At 40.0% G+C, this 20,109-nt stretch overlaps 1 protein-coding gene and 1 non-coding gene across 2 annotated transcripts; both read left to right on the forward strand.

Moving 5' to 3' along the window:
* The first annotated feature begins 1,438 nt into the window (after nt 1–1,438).
* On the forward strand, nt 1,439–9,550 carry LOC122971736 (metastasis-associated protein MTA1-like). Its single transcript, XM_044338476.1, has 5 exons — nt 1,439–1,529; nt 1,677–1,838; nt 2,444–2,475; nt 2,569–2,687; nt 8,930–9,550. Exons 1-5 carry the CDS (start codon nt 1,439–1,441, stop codon nt 9,099–9,101), a joined length of 576 nt encoding a protein of 191 aa, XP_044194411.1. The 3' UTR covers nt 9,102–9,550.
* Nucleotides 9,551–14,474: 4,924 nt separating this feature from the next.
* trnai-uau lies at nt 14,475–14,568 on the forward strand. Its single transcript has 2 exons — nt 14,475–14,512; nt 14,533–14,568. It is a non-coding gene; the product is annotated as a tRNA-Ile (tRNA).
* Nucleotides 14,569–20,109: the final 5,541 nt, after the last annotated feature.

Raw genomic sequence — 20,109 nt, forward strand, 5'->3', positions numbered from 1 at the left:
TGCTCCTGTAATTAACAACTAGGTTGTAATAGGATCCAAAAGAACTCATATTCTAGTCTGAGCCATATATTTGCTGCAATTAGATGTAGAGAAAATGTATTTTACTAAGAGAGGCTCTATTTTGCACGGCGCTCCTGGCGAAGGCGCGCTCACTTTGTGCTGAATGTTTCATCCAGGATGATTGTTTATTGTAAATATTGAATCTCAGCTTCAGTGTGTTTGCCCTCGCCATTTTTTTTTTTTTTTTAAACATTTTTGTTCCATTTTGCGCACATATTTTTCCATGCTGTAAATCGTGTGTTTTTTGTGAGTGTATTAGGCAATTCATTGTCCAATTGTGTTTGGATTTATAATGAGCTTTAGACAGATTTGGACTGATGAAACTTGAAAGAAGGGAGGTTAAAAGCTGAAGTAATAACTAGCTGCTCTTGACTGCTTTGCTGCTGGCTGCATCCCCCACTGTAGATCACCCATAAGGAGACCTCTACAGGGCCATGACCTTACCGCACCATCCACTCAGCTATTTCCTGTGTTCAAATCATGCAATATTCATACAAATCCATCCTGTTGCCTCTTCTGTCTTGTAAATCCTGCGGCCAGGATTTGCCACTCAGAGTCATTCTCCCCTCCACTTTGCCTCCTCCTCCTCCTCCTCCTCCTCCTCCTCCTCCTCCGTTTTTCTAACGACAGTTGCAATATTTCCATCTCATCTTCTACCTCTTTTATGCGCTTTTTTCTTTCATCACTGTGTGAATGTGAGAGTAGACCTCCAAATAAAGTCACACCTGAAAGCATCTCTTCCGAGTCCTTGTGCTTCATGTGTCCGTGTTATCTGTCCATCAACTCCACCACACACACTCTCTGGTCGGCTGTCGAGCCCAGAGGAACCGCAAAGGCACGCCTCCCCTCCAGCATGGACTCCACCTTCAGTGCCTGCTGTCATACCGCCCTCATGTTGTGATGTATGTGCATTTCCAATATGTTTTTTTTTTTTTTTTGGGACATGTGTGCATGTAAGCATGTACTTACATCTATCTGTATGTGCATGTGTGAGAGATTGTTCCTCTGTGGTCATGCCATCCCCCTGGAAGTAAGTTACCATTTTAACACCTTGAATTGATTTGCTCACCTGCATCCTGTTTTTGAAACCATGCATTTGTTTGAAACATGAAAAAAAAAAATCATTTTCATTGAACAAATCATGAACACCATAAAGACGTTTTGACCAACAACTTATTTCACACAGAATCAGTCTACTCACATGAACTTGGTTTTTATTTGCATGATTTTGCAGAAATGTTAAAGACTATTTAATATTCTTGTTCAGTCAGTAATTGGAGTAAAAGAGGGCAGTGGGAGAGCCACTGCAGTGCTTAGTAAAATACGTATTTGTGTGTGTGTGTGTGTGTGTGTGTGCGTGCATTTGTGTGGTTTAGACATGTTAAGGGTGTCGGAAGGGCAGGGGACTCGCCTACCCAAAACCAGAGCCGCCCAAAGGAGCACTCTGACCAGTGTTCTGCAGTTTCTAGGTAAATCAACACACACAATTAAGTCATTTGACCCTAATTAGTTTAATTTGACTCCAATGTCCAATGAAAGAGTAAAAAAGTAAAAAAAATACTTAAGGTGGCCTGTAGGAGCCAGTTGATGCAGCCCCTGTGTGGTGTCTCTTCCAGAGTCCCGTCCGGCAGCCCACGCCCCTCGCTCCCACCGCACCGCAGGCCTGCAGACGCCTCCCCCTCGACGCCTCCTCTCCTCTCTCCCGCACGGACCCCACGGCATGCTGGGAAAACGCAGCTACCATCACCACAGCAGGGCTGAGCCGGACAGGCGCTCAGGTACACACACACCGACACACATATCTTAAAAGCAGAGCTATAAACTGATTCTGCAAAAGTAATTATGAGTTGTATCTCAATAAGACTGTTATTGCTTAATCCTTCCTAGAAGCAGAAAGTCCTACTTGTGTTACATCTGTTACACCTCCCTCTCCCCCCAAAATATTGGAAAATGCATCCCCTCTTGCTTTTAACGAAGTCAGTTATGATGTTAATGACCCTTGGGGACCAAACAGTGTTTATATCCAATGTTTTTGTCATCCTTTTGCTTGATAAAAATCAAATTAGTGGAGATACACCCGGAGTTGATAACCTTTTCTGCCATTTCTTATCTAAACTAGCTCGTTGGAGAGAATGACAACTAATTCTAATGAAAACGAATCAGCAGATGGGGGTCATTTGGATAATTTGGATGATTCAACTTCAGTCTGACACTTTGTTTTTTATTGGTAACGTCACTATTTTTACTGAAATTGAAACACAGTCATTTGTTGCACCACTTGTTACTAGGAAAAGTAATAAACTAATCAATACTATTCACAACTGACAGATTCCCTCATGCATACTTTGCATCTCTCTCTCATTGCTCTGGCTTTGTTTTGCAGAGAACCCAGGTACAACAGGTGGACCTCTCCTGGTAGGTGTCTTACATATTTTATTAAACAATTCCTACATGTTCACATCACTGCTGATTATTGAAGTTAAATGATATTTAATCATCTTTTCGCAGCATAACGGCCGCAACAGCAGCAGCGGAAACACCCGGGGAGGAGTGATGATCCGCAAGAGACGTCCCAACTGGATCGATGCCCCCGATGACAGCTTCTTCCTCGTCACCCGGGAGACCAGGTAAGCAAAGGTGACCCTTTTCCGACCTCTGATGGCCTGACTGTGTGTATGTGTGTGTGTGTGTAATGTATGAGAAAAGAAATCAATGTGTGCTGAGAGCTGAGCGACAGCAGATGAGAAGAATTGAGCTGTGACAGAAAAGGACACGTAGTTATTTTTGTCCTGTTGTGATTTCACACAGCAGTGTAGTACAAACACCCACAACCGGATACCACATAATTCCCAAGTGCTTAAAATCACACAAATACTAACAGCTGTTCATGCAGCTAAGAAACACAGTAAAGGCCCTGATTTAGACAAACTGAACCAAGACATTTTTGTGACCTCTTTATTTTAAAGAGCTAAATAAGAAGCAAAACCTCATTCTAGAAGAAACTGATGAAAATATGACATAAACAGGGCCGTAACTACCATGTTATCTGTATTTTGGGGTGAGATTTGCTTTTTTTTTTAGCATTCTACACATGAAAACTTGATTTTCAATATTTCGAGACACGGTTGTTTAATTTCTGTCTGTGTGAGGACGGCTTTGAAACAGCATTTAGACCTTCATGTTTGGAAATAACATAAGAAAGGATTCCTGGAAGAAAAAAAACAGTGTAATCTGGTACCAATAGGCCTTTTTCACAGCAACATTTTGACTTGTCCCAGAAGGAAAAGCACAGCTGTTACCAATAACAGTAACGATGGCTCCTTTCTATTCAAGCGTCCTCGTAAGTCATGACAGCTTGACAGAGAGTCTGGATGCACGATACCAGGACCCTGAAACTGAAGCAGCTAAATGGGATTCAGCCATCATTAATTATATTATTTGCACTTTTCCTAATGTGAAATGTCAACATGTCGTCAATGAAAAAGGTCTATTGGGAAAAGAGACAACTCTCAGGCTATTAGTTTACTAATGTGTGTTGACTTTATAAGCACTTGCTGATTTACAGAGGGGGGGAAAAAAAATCCAAATAATAATAATAATAATAAAATAAAAAGAAAGAATTTTAGAGAGGGGGTTTTGGGGGGACCTGACATCCATTCATGACCTTATTTAAAAGCTCCTGGCTCCCTGAATGTAGACACGCTGAGCTGTTTTTTTTTTTTTTAAGGCTTAATTTTTGCCATCAAAATATATTAAATTCTTCAAAATTGTGGTTCACTGTTAGGTTTAATTATTGTTGCCTGATTCAGTTCAGTTATTTTAGCCATGCTAGCCATGTGGCTTTATAGTGACTGCAAATCCCTGGTTTGATTCCAGCTAAATACCTTACTTGCACACATACTTCTCTCTCTCTCTCCCAATATTTCTTGTCTATATCTACACTATCAGTGGTCTAATGAAGACAAAATACCTTTCTTCATATTTGTTTTATGACCAAATACCTACAGAAGTAGTGATATTCCCTTCAGTCTCAGCTCTACTTTGTGTTTACATGCTAATTATCAAACATTGTCATGCTAACACTCTGAACTAAGATGGTGAACATGCTAACGTTAGCATTTCGCTCAAAGCACTTAAAGGATAGGTTCATAATTTTTCATGTTTGTCTTAAAACAACAGTCAGTCTGTCCATATGAACATTGAAACAGATTTTTCTCTCACTGTAATCATTCCTCCTGTTCATACTGGCCATTAAAAGATCCCCCCTTCAATATGTTTTCAGTGTAAGTGATGGAGGCCAAAATCCACAGTCAGAAAAAATGTATTTAAAAGTTATTTAAAACTCAAATTGAATGAAACAAATGAAATGTGAGATTTGATGATGCATTCAGTTGTTGCTGAAAGAATAAAAATTAAATCAAATCAATAAATTGTAAAGCCTCTAGCACCGTCAGTGTGTAGTTTGCTTTTGTAACCTCATTTTATGATATATTGTGAGGTTTCATTCAGAAATATGTGCTCATCCATAAACAGCTCTTCACAATATGTGATATGATGCCTCAGCAGTAGCCTAATATTCTGCTTACAATTCATAGGAACATGTCTGTATTTCTTTTTTGCCTTGTAAATAAATAAAATGCCAGTGAAAGAAAGCGTTTAAAAAAAAACTGCTGATCTGAATATCTCAAGAACCCAAACAACAGGTTACTCACATTCATGGTGTGTTTTTCTTTGCAAACACTGGACACACTTTGTGTTAGACATAACTGAATATAGAGCTAAACAAACACACACACACACAAAATCTGTTCCTTTTTATTTTCCTCCACACACACACACACACACACACACACACACTTATGCACAAACGCACACTCTCTCATACACTCATACACACATGTGCGTGCGGATAATGAGTCAAAGCTTGCATGTCTGTATGTGAGTGAGAAAGATGTTCTTCCATTAAGCCTGTGTCTAAATGAGCCATGGCGCCCGGCCCTCACAGCCGCCTTCGGACCGCCGAGGCTAAAATTAGAGCAGCTAACTGGTGCAGATGGGCCAGCGAGGAGCCAGGCACCGCTGGGGTCTGAGTGGAAATATCATTACCACATTAACCATGGCTATGGATCACTCACTCACCACTGACATCAACATGGCTGTGTGCGAGAGAGAGAAAGCATCGTTATGAACACTCTACTCTTTGTTACATTATACTGTCATTCGCTCTTCTAGCACTCAATTAATGCTTCTCTGAAATAGAAGATGTTAATAGATCTGCTCTGAAAGGCTGCTGCTAATGAGAGATGATCAGAAGTTTCATTTTCTTCCCCTTCTCCGTCTCTTTATCCCTCTCTTTTTCTCTCTCAGCGCGATGAAGAATGCAGTGTGTCACAGAGCAGAGAGACGTGGGAGTGGGAAATCTCTCCCACTTATTCAAGGAGGCAAGAGAGACAAAAAGAAACTGAAAAAAAGCAGCAAAGTAACACTTTTCTTAACACAGGTTACAAAGTGCTTTACAAAGGGTAAAAAAAAACAATTCAAATGGGACAAAAATAACAAAGTAATAAAACTATGAGCTATTTTGACCTGATGATGAAGCTTGATAAAATGCCAGCAGACCAACAAATGATCACAGTTCTGTCGCAGTGCAGTGACAGACTATATGTTGAGATATTTCACTGGATAACTGAAACCTTTGACCTGCTGGTGGAGCTACATGGAAGGTCAGATGATCACCTAAGTCAGTGGGATTCATCCTGTAGGCACCATGAATGTCTGTGCAAACTTTCATGCCAATCCATCTAAAAGTTGTTGAGATACGTCCCGAGACCCACACAGCTAGCATGGTTAAAAAATAGATCTCAGAATTATATTGTAGTGCAAAAAAAACACTGTAAAAGCATGTCCTAAAAGGATGAACATAGAAAGCTAATTAGATACTGAGATACCTGATACAGAGAAGTTGAATTTGGACAGACAAAGCATCAGAAGTTGGAAAAACAAGAGAAAGCACAACTGACATGTAAATGAGACAGCTTGATATGTTTGACCATCGATTTACATGTTTGTTTTTACTCCTCCCAACGGACAGCTGAACAGACAAACAGCAGAGCTTTAGATTATGTGCCACCGGAGCGAAATCTGTTCTGTTCGTCTCTGTTTTATATTCTGCTCCTACTTTTATATTCTGCTCGTGGATTGGCATGGGGGCAGTGGAGGCCTAAAGGTTAGAGAAGCGAGCTTGTGATCGGTCGTTTCAGTCCCCCCTCCCTCGTTACCACCACCGAGGTGCCCTTGAGCAACCCTAACTGTAGATCAGACTGTGGTTCTACTGAGGAGCCTCAAGGTGTGAATGTGTGTAACTGTGTGAATGTGATCAGGGCATTTCTGCAAAAAACAGAGGCTTCCTCTCAGTGAAAATTCCTTGAATAAATAAAGAATAATAAAAAAAAAAAAAACCTCCAAGTGACAATATCAAGCTTAGTGATAATCAATCTCAGAGTACATTGTATACACAAATGCGCACTTTCAGGCACATTTACTGTACTTTAATATGCAGGCACACACTGTGCAAAGAGTCTTCTTGAGTGCTCTAGTGCTTATCTTATCATCAGCAGGGATCTGTAGGGAACTGGTGTGTTTTCCTGTTCAGTATACAAGAAAAACATCTCAGTGCCACTGAGTGCTGTGAAAGAGGAAGAAAATACAGAGCACATAAAGAAGGCTTTGCTGTGCATTACATCTAAAAGTGTTTTTCTCGACACCCTAAAAGGAACCATGAATAATCACCTATACGTTGTGATTATGTATGTTGCATTTGTCTCCAAATGAATTCCATTAGTGCTGTTTCCAACACATCTTAGTGTGCCACACGGTCTTGGGTTTAGTGTTATCGGTCGCTGTGGGCTGTTGAAAAGAGCCTTCCTGCCACAGCACAAAACCCACTGCAGTCTGGAAATTACCACCAAGCTCCCTTCATAAGCCACAAAAATCCTGCAGAGATGCGCCTCTCTCTTACCTCATAACGGAGATGTGTATTAGTGATTCTAGTCCCGATGCTCAATAAATGTTGCACTCCGCTTTAGTGAATCCTCCTGAAATGAGAAAGAGCGGTTGTTTATAATCACTTTCTCAGCGGCGTGGAAACTCAATTCGGTGCCCTCGAGCTGAACTTTTCTGTTTACAGTAAATCATCTGAATCACCTTAAAGTTCACAGTCCTTTCTCTTTATTAGTTTATTTATCTCATAGACCGGACACACTGAAAATAGAATACGGTGTCGATTTATGACATACTTACAGCCAAGTAATTAGTCCAGTAGGATTGTCGCTATTAAACTACTGGTAAACCATTAATATACATGAGAAATGAACTCTTATAAAGCACAACCCAAAGCCAGTTATCACCATTGTTTCTGTGCTGGCACCTCATTCAGCTGCAGGCTGTTTCTGCCACATTGCAGTATGGAAGTAAACAGATCATAGGTGGCTACAGTTATGAGATATAGTAAGAATGCTAAAAAAAAAAATATCATGAATTTTTGGCGACTGATTAATTTTGAGCTCTATTATTCAACTTTAATAACAAATCTACAATAGCAAATCACAGCAAAACTGTTACAGTCCACCTTAACTGTTAAAAACAGCTAATGGCAATGGTCTTGTATTCCTAGATGTACTTATTTTCCTAAAGATCAGAGGCAGAGAGGAAGTGTCTTGTACACCACTAAACTCAATCGACCAGGATGCAGTGCAGCCACAACATATGTTGTGATTTGAGAAGCAGTTGTAAATCAATTATATCTCGAACTGAAAGAATACCTTCTGTTTCTCTAGCTTCTGTTACTCAATGGGTTTTTTCTCCTGAAGTGTTGTTTTCATCTGTTGTTGTCCATATTCTAAGATAAGCAGTTTCAATGAGGCTCTGGTTGCATGCCAGTGGTTATGAAATATGTAATTGTAATTCTTTCTTGTTTAAAACTGCACTAATCAATATTTGACCAACTTTTTTAAAATTGTTTTTTGATTAGTTTTATACCATTCACATAGAACAGGACAAGCATATTGATATAACTGATTGACAGATAAATTCAGAAGAAAAGAAAGACAAAGACGGAAAAAAGAATTCAAGAAAACAAATTAAAAGAAAATTGGATGTTTTGGTTTATTCTTACCGCACTCATTCATCTCGTCCAGTCTCTACAAGCAGCTGTTTTCACCAAAAAAACAACTGTACACTACCTGCCCAGCACAAAACAACTGAAGGATCAAAGTTAGTGACAACAACGCAGTGGAGCATTTCCCATAGGAGATGGTGGAGACACAGCACAACACAACACAACGCCAAGTGAATGCTAATGTTGCTCTGTGTCTGCTGGACATGTAAATAAGCAACTGTTGCCTAACACTTTTGACACAACAACTTCCAACATGTTGTATTAACAGCTTTTTCTGCTGCCCCCAAGTGGTCAAAAATAATTTAATACTGCTTTAAAATGACAAGGGGTTCAAATGTTACCACCCAGCAGCACAGCAGTAGATACCCATTTATCTTAGATTAAAGTCAGAACATTTCAGGAACATGTTTCAGTTTTTCAGAGAGACTGAAGAGAAAAACCCATTAAGTTACACAAACTTGGGAAGAGAGGCTATTCAGGAGGAGGAACAGGATTCTGGGAAATATAGAAAATGACAAAATAGGTATACCAAAAACTAATAACTACCAATTGGACAAACTGGTGAGATTGTTTTGTCTATACTGTGATTACTGTTAATATTACTAACCACTAATATTTGACTTTTTATTGATATTAGGTTTGCATGGGTAAATCTTCTTCACTCATGGTCCTGTCTTGTCTCCACCTTTCCAGGAGGGCCAGACGGCTGCTGTCCCGGTCCCAGCTGAGACACGCTTGCCGGCAGCCCTGCGAGCAGATCACCCTGCGCAGGGTCTCCCAGGGCCCGCCGCAGGGGCTCGTCCTGGCCCCTCCGCACCCTCACCCCAGCCTGAGGATGCGAGGCCCCATCGTCATCCACGACTGATCAAACACGGACCCTCCAACCTCCACACACACTAACAAACCCCCCCCCCCCCCCCCCCCCCCGTTCTCTCATAAAATCAAACCCTCCTTTACTTTTAATCCTTAAAATACCCTCATAATCCTCGACCACTTTTACCCAGAAGGATGTGATGAGCCGTGATGCAATAGAAACATACACCTGACCTGACTGCAAGTGCTGCCTGTCTTTAATCCAGTGGGAATGTATATGTATATGTACATACATGGGTGCATGTGAGTGTGTAACAGAGATGTAGAGAGAGAGAGTGTGTGTGCGTGTGTGTGTGTGCGTGTGTGTGATCATGCCAACGACATGCGAGAGAATGAGGAGATGTCGTTCTTAGTTTCTATGGATGGCCATAATGACGGAAATTCGTGTGACTTTTGTGTTGATTGTGAATCGTGAAGTTTTATCAGTTTGTATAAAGTTATTTTGGGAAGGGGGGGGGGGAGGGGCATGGGGCTGGATTGGGATGGGAGGGGGGTAGGTTTTGCATTTGTGGGGGCTAACCTTCTTTTAAAGGATATGGTTGGTGATTTTCTATATTTTTGTCAACAAATCTCATGTGCAGAGCCAAACCAACAATGAACTCATCCTGACAAGTATTGCGTGTGTATCCATAGTCTGATATATTCTATAGAGACATAAAGACATAATATGTAACTTTTTTGCATGAAAACGTCTAAAAATGACCAGTCCTATGTTATATATTTGGTTGAGTTGTGTACTTACATTATCCCAAATATTTCCAACAATGTTCAAACCCAGAGAAATCTGTAATTTTAATCAAGGTAACGGTCTGTTTCACTTGGTCACTTTACTTGCTCTAACTTCCAGGGAAACACGGGAGAAACCAGATGATGTTTAAGAGAGGGAGGAAGGAACTCAACGAACTAGCTAACTAGCCACTCTATTGTTTACTATTGTTTGTATTGCTCACTGATGATGGCGCACGATTGATATTCATTGTCATTTGCTGTACGTTCTGTCGCCGAAGCTGTCCCCGTAAAGCGAACGTTAGCTAAAGTTACTTGTGGCTATATAACTTTAATACATTACTGCGTCTGTGAACACGATTTCGCCTCTCTTCTTTTCTTCTGTCTGTCTAGTTAAACAATGAAGACAACAACTCCCATGATCCCACACTACTTCACGTCATTAAACTCCATCTTTTGTTATTGTTGTGATTGAGAGACCCCCTAGTGGCAGAAATAACATACTGTGCGTTTAATGTTAATATAGAAACTCAGGACTCGCCTGGATAATGTAACGATCCTATAAGATCGTATTACGAGCACATTATTTCAACTTTGTTTCTGAGAAATCATGTTTTGTCCATGATTTTAGGGGATGGCTAAGATTATTAGAATACCCATGAGCCTCAACCGTCGTGGCTATGAAGAAGAAGCCATGGGTGCAAACAGAACCTAATGAATTCAAAACACTTTGTCGCTGAAGTTGTAGCTCGTTGTCCATCTTTTGTTTTCATGCTGATTCAAGCCGTAGAAGAGCTCAAATTGTGAGAAAAGTAATGTTGTCTGTGGGAAAAATTAATGGGATTTTTACTTCTGGAACCAGGAGTGCCAGAAATAACTCCCACTTTGCAACTCTATTCCTCAGTGCTATAGACCTCCTGTTGCTGCCAAAAGACTATTAAAAATACGTCAATGAGCCACACTGTTGTTCACTATTATTAGTCTTTGGAGCCGTTTCTAAACAAATTACTGTGACCGTAATTTCTTTGGCGAAGGAACTTGTCACTCAGTGCAACTGATTTGTTTTTAATAGTTTTTGGACAACATTGGAGGTCTATGGCACAGAGGAATAAAACATATCATGCTTTGGATACACACACAAAACTTATAAGTAGGATCACTTCATTGTTGGTTTGGCGCTGCACATGAGGTTTGTTAACAATAAGAAAATAGAAAACAAAATATTTTCCAGCCATATCCTTTAACATTGGAGAAGTGTCCAACGCTGACATTAAAAAAAGAAAAAAAGAAAATGCACTATATGAAGACTGAACTGGCGGCCTTTTAAGAAACGGCTGCTTCAAATTGTGTTTCACCTGCAGTTTTTCATCCTTAAGGCTCAAAATCAGTGAGGTGGAGCTGGTGTTGACATTGAAGACATTATTTAACAAACCTTCTATAACTCCACCTAACAAGCTGTCTGTTATTCATGAAGAATCTGCAGGATAACAAGGCAAAGAAATAGCAGCATAGCGCTAAGCCTCCCTTATGAACAAGTGTATAATACATTGTATATCTCATTACAGCACTGTAAATTCTACTCATCCTATTTCTATGGCCGACTGTACCTACCTAGCCCTAACATGGGTACTAAAGCACTTCCTTTGCAGCAGAAAAAGGGCATGGATCTCTAATAATTTACTCAAGGCCGTGATGTACCGGCAACGTTTTGAGGCAAAAAAAACACAAGCAACTTTTGCCAGCAGCCGTTTGCTATTTGCTAACAAATTTTCTTCAGTGCATTTGTTCTTTAAATCCAAACAGTCGAGTTTATCCTGTTTTCGAACCTCTCCCCCGCTGCATGACAATATTGCCAGAGGGCGTTGCCTCAAAAAGCTGCCAGTTAATCCATTCAGGCCTTCAGGTGTGTTTATTCTGAGTTTCGAATCTGGCATCGCCGCCGCATGTCTTTGAGGTGAGAGCCTCAGCTGATGACCGATGGGTCACATGATTTCTTCTCTTTCATTACGAATGTTTATGTTAGTGTTTCCTGTATGTCATGTGTTGACTTATGAATATGCTGAGAATAATAAAAAAAAAACACAACAACAACACAATGCCAGATTATTGGTGTCCAGTCTCAGTGAGTCATTTAGTAGTGTTACATTCTGACAGGCTGCCTTGTCTCCCATCCACCTACTCCATCTTTATGTCTCTCTGTTTCTCTTTGTGTTGCTCTTGAGGGGGTGTGTGATAGATGAGGCCTGATACACACTGCGGCCTGTGTGAGGATATCGTAAAATACCCCCACAAAATATGGCAATTTGACACAGTGATGAGAAATGAGGAGTGCTCTCAGAATATGAACCATGTTCTTGGAAGCTTATAGCCTGCCTCAAGGTACTTTACTCTGTGTGTGTGTGTGCGTATGTGTTCAGAAAGGCTTCTCATTTTCAGTTTACACCTCTCGTCACTGCACGCAGCTTTAGAAACGTGACCACAGTCAACTGCTGGTTTTTTTTTCCCCCCCTTCATCTTTTCTATACAGTTTCTGGTTTCCACTGAAGGGGAAAATCAGAAACAGAGGGAGAGTGTGAATGACAATATTTTGATTGAACCTGACATGTTGTAATTGGATTTGTCTTTCAGCTATAGGCACGTGGGACTGCAGGGGATTAGAAAAGCCTCAACAGATTAATTTTAACATGTCATTTGTTCTCTACTAATATATTTTAACAGCTGCACATTTGACTTAAATTTAGAGACTACTCCAGTGGCCAAAAGTGTGTGTGATTGTTGAATTTCTTGTCCCAAAACCACGGACATTTACATATGCTGCTGTAACTGCCTCCATTCTTCTGTGAAGGCTTTCCACAAGATGTTGAAACCTGGCTGCAGGGATTTTCTCCCATTCAGGCACAACAACATTAGTGAGGTTTGACACTGATGTTGGGCGATAATGCCTTGCTTGCAGTCGGCGTTCTAGCTCATCTCAAAGGTGGATGGGGTCGGGGTCGGGGTCGGGGCTCTGTGCAGGCCTTTCAAGTTCTTCTCCACCAAACTTGGAAGAGCATTTCTCTGGACCTTGCCACGAGGTTGGAAGCAGACTTAAAAGATTACTGTCTTCTGTGGCATGAAGATTTATCTCAATGAAAAACAGCCCCAGACCAAAAGTACACAAAATGTAAGTGGTGTGTCCACATACTATTGGCAACAGTAAGAGAAACACCTGTATGAATGCTGCTGCCTTCATGTGCTGCCAGGAATATTATAAATATCATATGTGCACATACAAAAATGCTTTTAATGAGTTTATGTTTCCTTAGCAGACAGATCCTGGAGGACAAATAAGTCCTCCGAATTAAACTCAAACGTAACTATATGTCATTTTTGGGCAACTGACTTTACAACCTTTTTTGTAGTTTTTCTTGAGAGGACAGTCTCTAGACATGTAGTAAAATGTAGAAATAGAGATTTTACAGATTGCTGCTGTGGCATAAACTCAAACATGTCATTAAATTTAAGGTATATAGCTGTATTAGGCATGTAAACACACATCTGTTTGGCCAAAATCACAATGTGGGACTGCAAAAGGAAGAAAAAAAAAAGTTTTTTTTTTTTTTTTTGTAGTTTGTAGTTTTCCCACACCTTCTTAAACATCAAATTAAATGACTTTCCAGGCCCAATTCCCTCAAATTCAAGGACCCAACACAGTATGGTTTGAGACATGGACCAAGGTTAATTACTGTTATAACACAGAATTTTTATAATGAGAACTATCAGGCTTTCCAGAAGCTCACAGACTATGTGGTCTCTTGCTTTCTCTAACACATCACACTAAAACATGATTCTATTCTTGCACAAAATATACAAATTCAAGCACTTTCAATGACCCATGTCTACCATGTCTATTATGTCTACTTTCAAAAACTTTCAAGGTCTTGATTTTTTTTTTTTCTCAAATTCACAAACGTTCAAGGACTTCAAGGACCCATGAGAACCAAGTTCCCAAATAAATTCCTGTTTCTGATATGGTTGGAAACCTTCAATCCATCCACTTTCCAACAATCTGTGTGTGAGGAGAGTGAAAACTTAAAGGAAAATATTTTATTAGGCGACATATATTACATTTTTCATGCTCCATGTGTTTTCACGGAGTCCGTGACATGTCTTGATTTTATATTTCACATATTAAGTGATTTTGCTGTTAATATTGTTCTTTGTAAAACGCTTCACAGCTGTGTTTTCATTTTTTAAATTTCTTTTTTGTGAGATACCTTCATAAAATCAACATAATCCTAAACAGACACAAAGACTATATTATTGTAACAACACACTTAATGTCTTTGTTACTTTTTCCCGAACAACAACACGCTGAACTTCACACAAGTTGCATTACTCATGTTGATAGTTGGAATTCGGAGCTTTATGAGAGGTACGTGAATGCAGCATGTGAGTCGGCTCTATATAAGCTGCTGAAGCCTGAACTCTGTGTGACCACCGGCGTCCCGACATGTTTTCATCCGGTCCCCGCTGTTTCCAACGCTTCACTGACTGAAAAACAGACATAAACACAAATAGAAGACACAAATCTTACACAGGTCTCACGCAGGCGCTCGTGTCTATTCTTAAATCGTTTTCCCAGCGGCTTCACGCCGTAGCTCCAGTGGCGCAATCGGTTAGCGCGCGGTACTTATATGACAGTATTCAGCAGAGCAATGCCGAGGTTGTGAGTTCGAGCCTCACCTGGAGCAGAGTTTTTAGACTAACCCTCACCTGTTGTCAGCACCTGGTGTCGGCAGGTAAAACCCCCTCAGGAGCTCAACGAGAGGAGACTTCTTGCACTGCGCACCAACGACGTCTCACACTAATCCCCCCCTTTACAGTTGTGCTACATTCAGGTACAAACGAGCATATAGACACCAAGTGATAAACACACCTTCCTCTATATCATCAGGTGTGTTTAATCCAATATGTTTCAACGCTGCAGCTGTGTACTGCTACAGATAAATGATCAGTGAAGTCTGGGCTCAGTACAAAACTGGACTAGTGTGTTTGTATAATGCAAAAGAAGGTTTTTAGGACTTTATGTGTAAAACAAACAAGTTTAGGTGTGATAATGTAGGCTATATTCGTATAACTTAACTGCATACACACACACGTGTAATTTTGGATTAATGTTGACTATTTTATAATGAGATACACTAAACCAACAACACAATGTAGACTCTGTTTTACTACACTGAGATGTGCAATGTTGTTCTTAATAGTATTTCCAAAACATAAAGAAAAGCAGGGCATGCTTATTTGTATAAAACCTCGTAACAAGGTAATTCAATGTTATTTACATCAGATATTAAAAAAAGACATTAAAAATAGATGTAAAGGAAACTCAAGAATCAAATGGAAGATGTGAGATGAAGTAGAAACTAACTTTACATCTGCGGTAACTCTGACTGTCTTTGACTTTCTAAGTTCTTGTTAAATATAGCACTGAATGGTATTCTAATCATATTTTAATGTAGTTTTATGTGTACATCCCTTCAGTCATATTTTCTGTTTATACATGAAGTATGCTGCATGAAGTATGCTGCATATGTTTTGACATTGATGATAATACTAAAAATGCAAATAGCTAAAAAAACAATAATTATAAACTAACTTCCGTTTGCTTCAGGGACTGCCATGACAATAACTATATTATTTGGTATTAACTTTAAAAGTGATAATTACATTTATATTGACACATTTATCCTTTATCAAACGCTCATTATCAGTTGATAATAATCATGAATACAGACAAAATATCCTGGATTTTTCCTATTGGACACATTTGGAAAAAAAAAGAAAAGAAAAGATCACAGCAAAACAAGACATTTTTATACCAGAAAAAGTATATTTTTTGAATACTCAAATACTTTTGGAAACTTTAGTTCACCTGTCTTCATCCGGTAGGTTGTTCAACAGTGCCCTCTCAAGGTCAACACCCGGAACTGCTACTCTGTTGTAAGAACAGCTTTTCACCACTAGAGGGCAGAACAACTGCACCACACAGAGCATCCTGGACTTTTTGCATGTTTTTCAAACTGTTGAGATACTTTTTCACACTTGGGGGGAAAAAAAATCGACAACTGAAGGCTGCAGGACAGTCTCTCAGTCTAGTATATGATATCACATTATAACATGGTTTTGCTTATTTATATTCTCAAAAATCTATATATAAACATACATTTTCATTTCCCCTGCTTCAAGCAAAATCCAGCTGTAAAGAAAAGCTTTACTTTGGCACACACACAACCTCAGAGATGTCTGCACCTCCAGTTTCTTCACTGTGTCTTAAAATCCGTGTTACTAAAGACACTAACCATCATTTTAATCTTTTCAGACATCATTTTATCTCACTGTTTACAACCGTTACATGCTGTATATATGTGTGTACCCGTGTGTGTGTGTGTGCTTTGTGTGTGTGTTTGTGTGCAGGTCTGTCACTCTAAGCCCTGTAAAGCTGGGAATGAACAAGCAAAAGATTGCAGTAATGATGTGACCCAGATGTCCCCGGGTGCAGATCTCCAGGCTGAAAATAAGAGTGCAGATCAGGGCCTTGTACCTCCCGTCACCACCCTCCCTCCTCTGTCCTCCCTCCCTCCCTCCCTTCTCCATCCGGCCCGGGACACAATCACAGGGTATTTAGCAGCGGGGAATATGTGTGTATGTATGCATGTAAGTGTGTGTATTTGAGAGAACGCTGTCATGTCTGTGCGCGTGTCATTGGCGTCTGTGTGTGTGTGTGTGTGTGTTTGTGTGTGTGTGTGTTTGTGTAAGCTCATCTGATCCATGTAAACATGAGGGATCAGATTTTTGGAGTGTGTGCCACTTGTTCTTGGTGCTCCGGATTAGACGTAACAGTTTTTTAATTTACTCTCCTCAGCTGCCTACATAAGACGCTAAAGCCTAGCATTTCACCACCAGAGACCCTCCCCTCCTCCTCCTCCTCCTCCTCCTCCTCCTCCTCCTCCTCCTCCTTCTCCTATTCCCCCCCCCTTCCTTGCCCCCACTCCTCCCCCATCCCCTGAGGTGACCAGGTGGCTGAACAATCACACACCACCCTGACAGTAGGCTCAGCGGGCCACTTTACTCAATGAGAAGCTCGGCAGTTGGAGTGGCGCGAGCGTCTGTGTTTGTGTGTGTGTGTGTGTGTGTGTGTGTGTGTGTGTGTGTGTGTCAGGGATTGAGGGGAAAGGGGACAAAAGACAGAGAGTTTAATATTTGGGATAAGCTGTGATTGAACATCCTGAGATCAGAGCAGAATGATCAAATTCTGCCAGTGATAATCCCTCATCTTGGAAAATTAAATACCACTCTGCTGTCTCTCTTGTGCTCTCTCACACTCTCTATCTGTCTGTAACATGCCCACACACACACACACACACTCACACACACACACACACACACACACTCACACACACACACAGAGTATTTAAACTGGGTCTTAATCTGACCTGTGTCTCATAACCCTGGTTGGTTCCTTAAGGGAGTTCTGATATCTGATGAGTTTTTCATTAATAAGAATCAACTCTAATCCCGAGAGAGAAACACAAAATGACAACGGATAAGCCCTGCTTTCCCCATCCTGCCATCACACACACACACACACACGACTCGGATTCACTAAACATCTTTATACACGCACTTATACTCTTGTTTATGTTTTAATCTCCTCACCCCAGTTTTATTCACTCCAGCCTACTTTTTATAGCTTTATAGCTATCTTTGTTAATCGAATGAATGAAATATCACTTCTCTTTATATACCGGTCATGCAACTGATTGGTTCAGGCTTCTAAAAAAAATATGCATATTTCTATTCCTCGATTCTTTCTTGCGCTGGGCTCTGAAAAAGGATGTGATGTCATATTTCTGATGTGGCTAATTAATAAATATAAAACTTGGCCAATTTCTGCGTAGAAGAGGGTGTGATTGATGAATTCTCTGTTTCAAAAGTTAGAAAAATTGTTAGGTGCAACCCCCACGATTCTGCCGTCAGACAGGGGAACAGACAGATGATCTGCATCTCTGCAAGCATCTGTACCTCCATACTTTCTTTTTACAGTTGTTTAAATAGCCTAGTGTAGTAATACTTTAATCCCAATCTTCCAAAATAGTACTGTTGTCTCTCTCTTTTTGTCAACACACATTGAGGATGTGGTCGTCTTATTTCAATAAACTTTATAGGAATTGTCAATGGTCAAAATCAGTGTGTCATGACCGGCTGGTTGATCTGCACAGTGTAAGCATAGAATTTGTACGTTTTAGTCTTGCAGAAAGGCCGATTAAAACATGTAGCGTAGAGTTGACACAACTAACACTCTGCTCGGCTTTAGAGGATCTAACAAGCACTTCGTCTTAATCATACTGGCGCCTTAAGAACCAGTTGCATAGATTAACTGGAGATAAGGAAAGCATTCTTTTGTAACACTGTTCCAAATGAGACTCTCTCTCACTATAAGACCAGGAAGAGGTCACGTAAAACATTATGTCATATGGGGAACCACCAGGCCTACTGCAAATCATTGACCTATTTTGGAGTTTGACGTCTTTCATTGCCATGAAAAACTCTCTTGTTTCCTATTTTTTGCACCAAAATCAGGCAGTCTGCTGCACTGTATCAGGCCAAGGAAGAGAATATACAGAAAGTGAATGAATGTGGTTTCAAATTGAAGCTTGCAGGTACATTCATGGCCAGATAAACCTGCCAGGTGGCTCCAGGACAACCTCCCCCCTACTCTCAGTACAATCTGTACAGTTTTCTACACTGACAAACTACGTGTTGACACTTCTCTTGCCCCTAGGGAAGTCCCCTCTTTGCTTGGTTTGTAAATCAGGCTAGAGTCAGGCTCGCTACAGTGTTGTGGTATTTTTTTGTAGACTGCAGTTCTTCCCTAAACATACAATACTAGAGCAGTTATTGTCTGAATCCCTCAGCTGGTTAGTAGAGTTTAAGATAAGCAGGGGAGTAATTACTGTACAACCCCCCCTAAGGTATAGCTATATAGCCCCTATAGCTATGATCAGTGGAGATAATGATGGTGCAATTTCTTTTGACTCTTACTGTATGTAGAGAAAACTTTATGTGTCACATGATAACGCAGGGGTCAATGTTCAAGTGTTGCAGTTTGTTCTAGGCAAGGTGTAGCTGCATGTTTAAAACCAGATAATAAGTTAAAAACATGATATGAGAAATTTTTGAGTGGCACAATCAAGACTACGTGTGAGCATAGCATTTTATTTAGCTGTGTCAGGTCCATCACCCAGAAATGGTGATAGAAGTAGGAAGGCCTGGCATTGGGAAATTTTAGAGTTGCATAATTTTAAAGAAAAGGTGCAACTTTATTACAGTTTGAATGCCCCTCAGTTTGTGAGAGGTTGTGACTAATAAAAAATAGGGTACCATTAATTAAAGAGGTCAGTCAATCACATGTAGGCCTACATAGTGAGCAATTATTATGTTATAAATACCAATTTATAACAAAGGGGGACCGGGCCTTCTCGGTCAGGGCTCCTAAATTATGGGATAGCCTGCCAGAGGATGTTAAGCTCACAGATTTAGTACACACTTTTAAATCGCTTCTGAAAACGTACTTTTAAAGATGTGCTTTTATATGATTTGGTCTTTCATCAATTAGTACTCATGGTTTTAACTTCTCCATTGATTTCCTTTTCTTTTCCTTTACCTTATTCTGTGGGCATTGCTGTATTTTGTTTTAACACTTTAATTTAAAATGCATTGACTATTCATATGTGCTTTTTTGTTGGGTTTTTTGTTTATAATGTGCAGACAATGTTAAACACTTTGTAAACAACGTTTTTAAAAAAAAGTCCCATATAAATTAAACTATAATAATAATAATAATAATAATAATCATTATTACTATTATTATTTTTGTTGTTGTTGTTATCACATTGTATATTTGATAAGATATTTTGTCATGTTTGATTTAGTTATGACATGTGTAACTTCAGTCTACATGAAACATAAGATACAGATATAACAGATATAATAGTAGTAGTTCTTGAAATATGATAATTTCTAGTGAATTATATGAAAATGCTTTTATTGGAGACTCCCTGGAACCCCTTCAAGCGTCCCTGTTGTGCTTGAGTTAGGTTGCGCTTGTTATTTACTCCGGGGCGTTTGGGCTGATGTGTGGTGCAACTTCCAAACATATTTTTATATTAAAACACTTCAAACTAAACTGTGCCACGCTTTGTTTTCTGTTATTTATCTTTGTTGCCAGG

Source organism: Thunnus albacares, chromosome 20 (assembly GCF_914725855.1).
Source record: "Thunnus albacares chromosome 20, fThuAlb1.1, whole genome shotgun sequence".
Lineage (NCBI taxonomy): Eukaryota > Metazoa > Chordata > Actinopteri > Scombriformes > Scombridae > Thunnus > Thunnus albacares.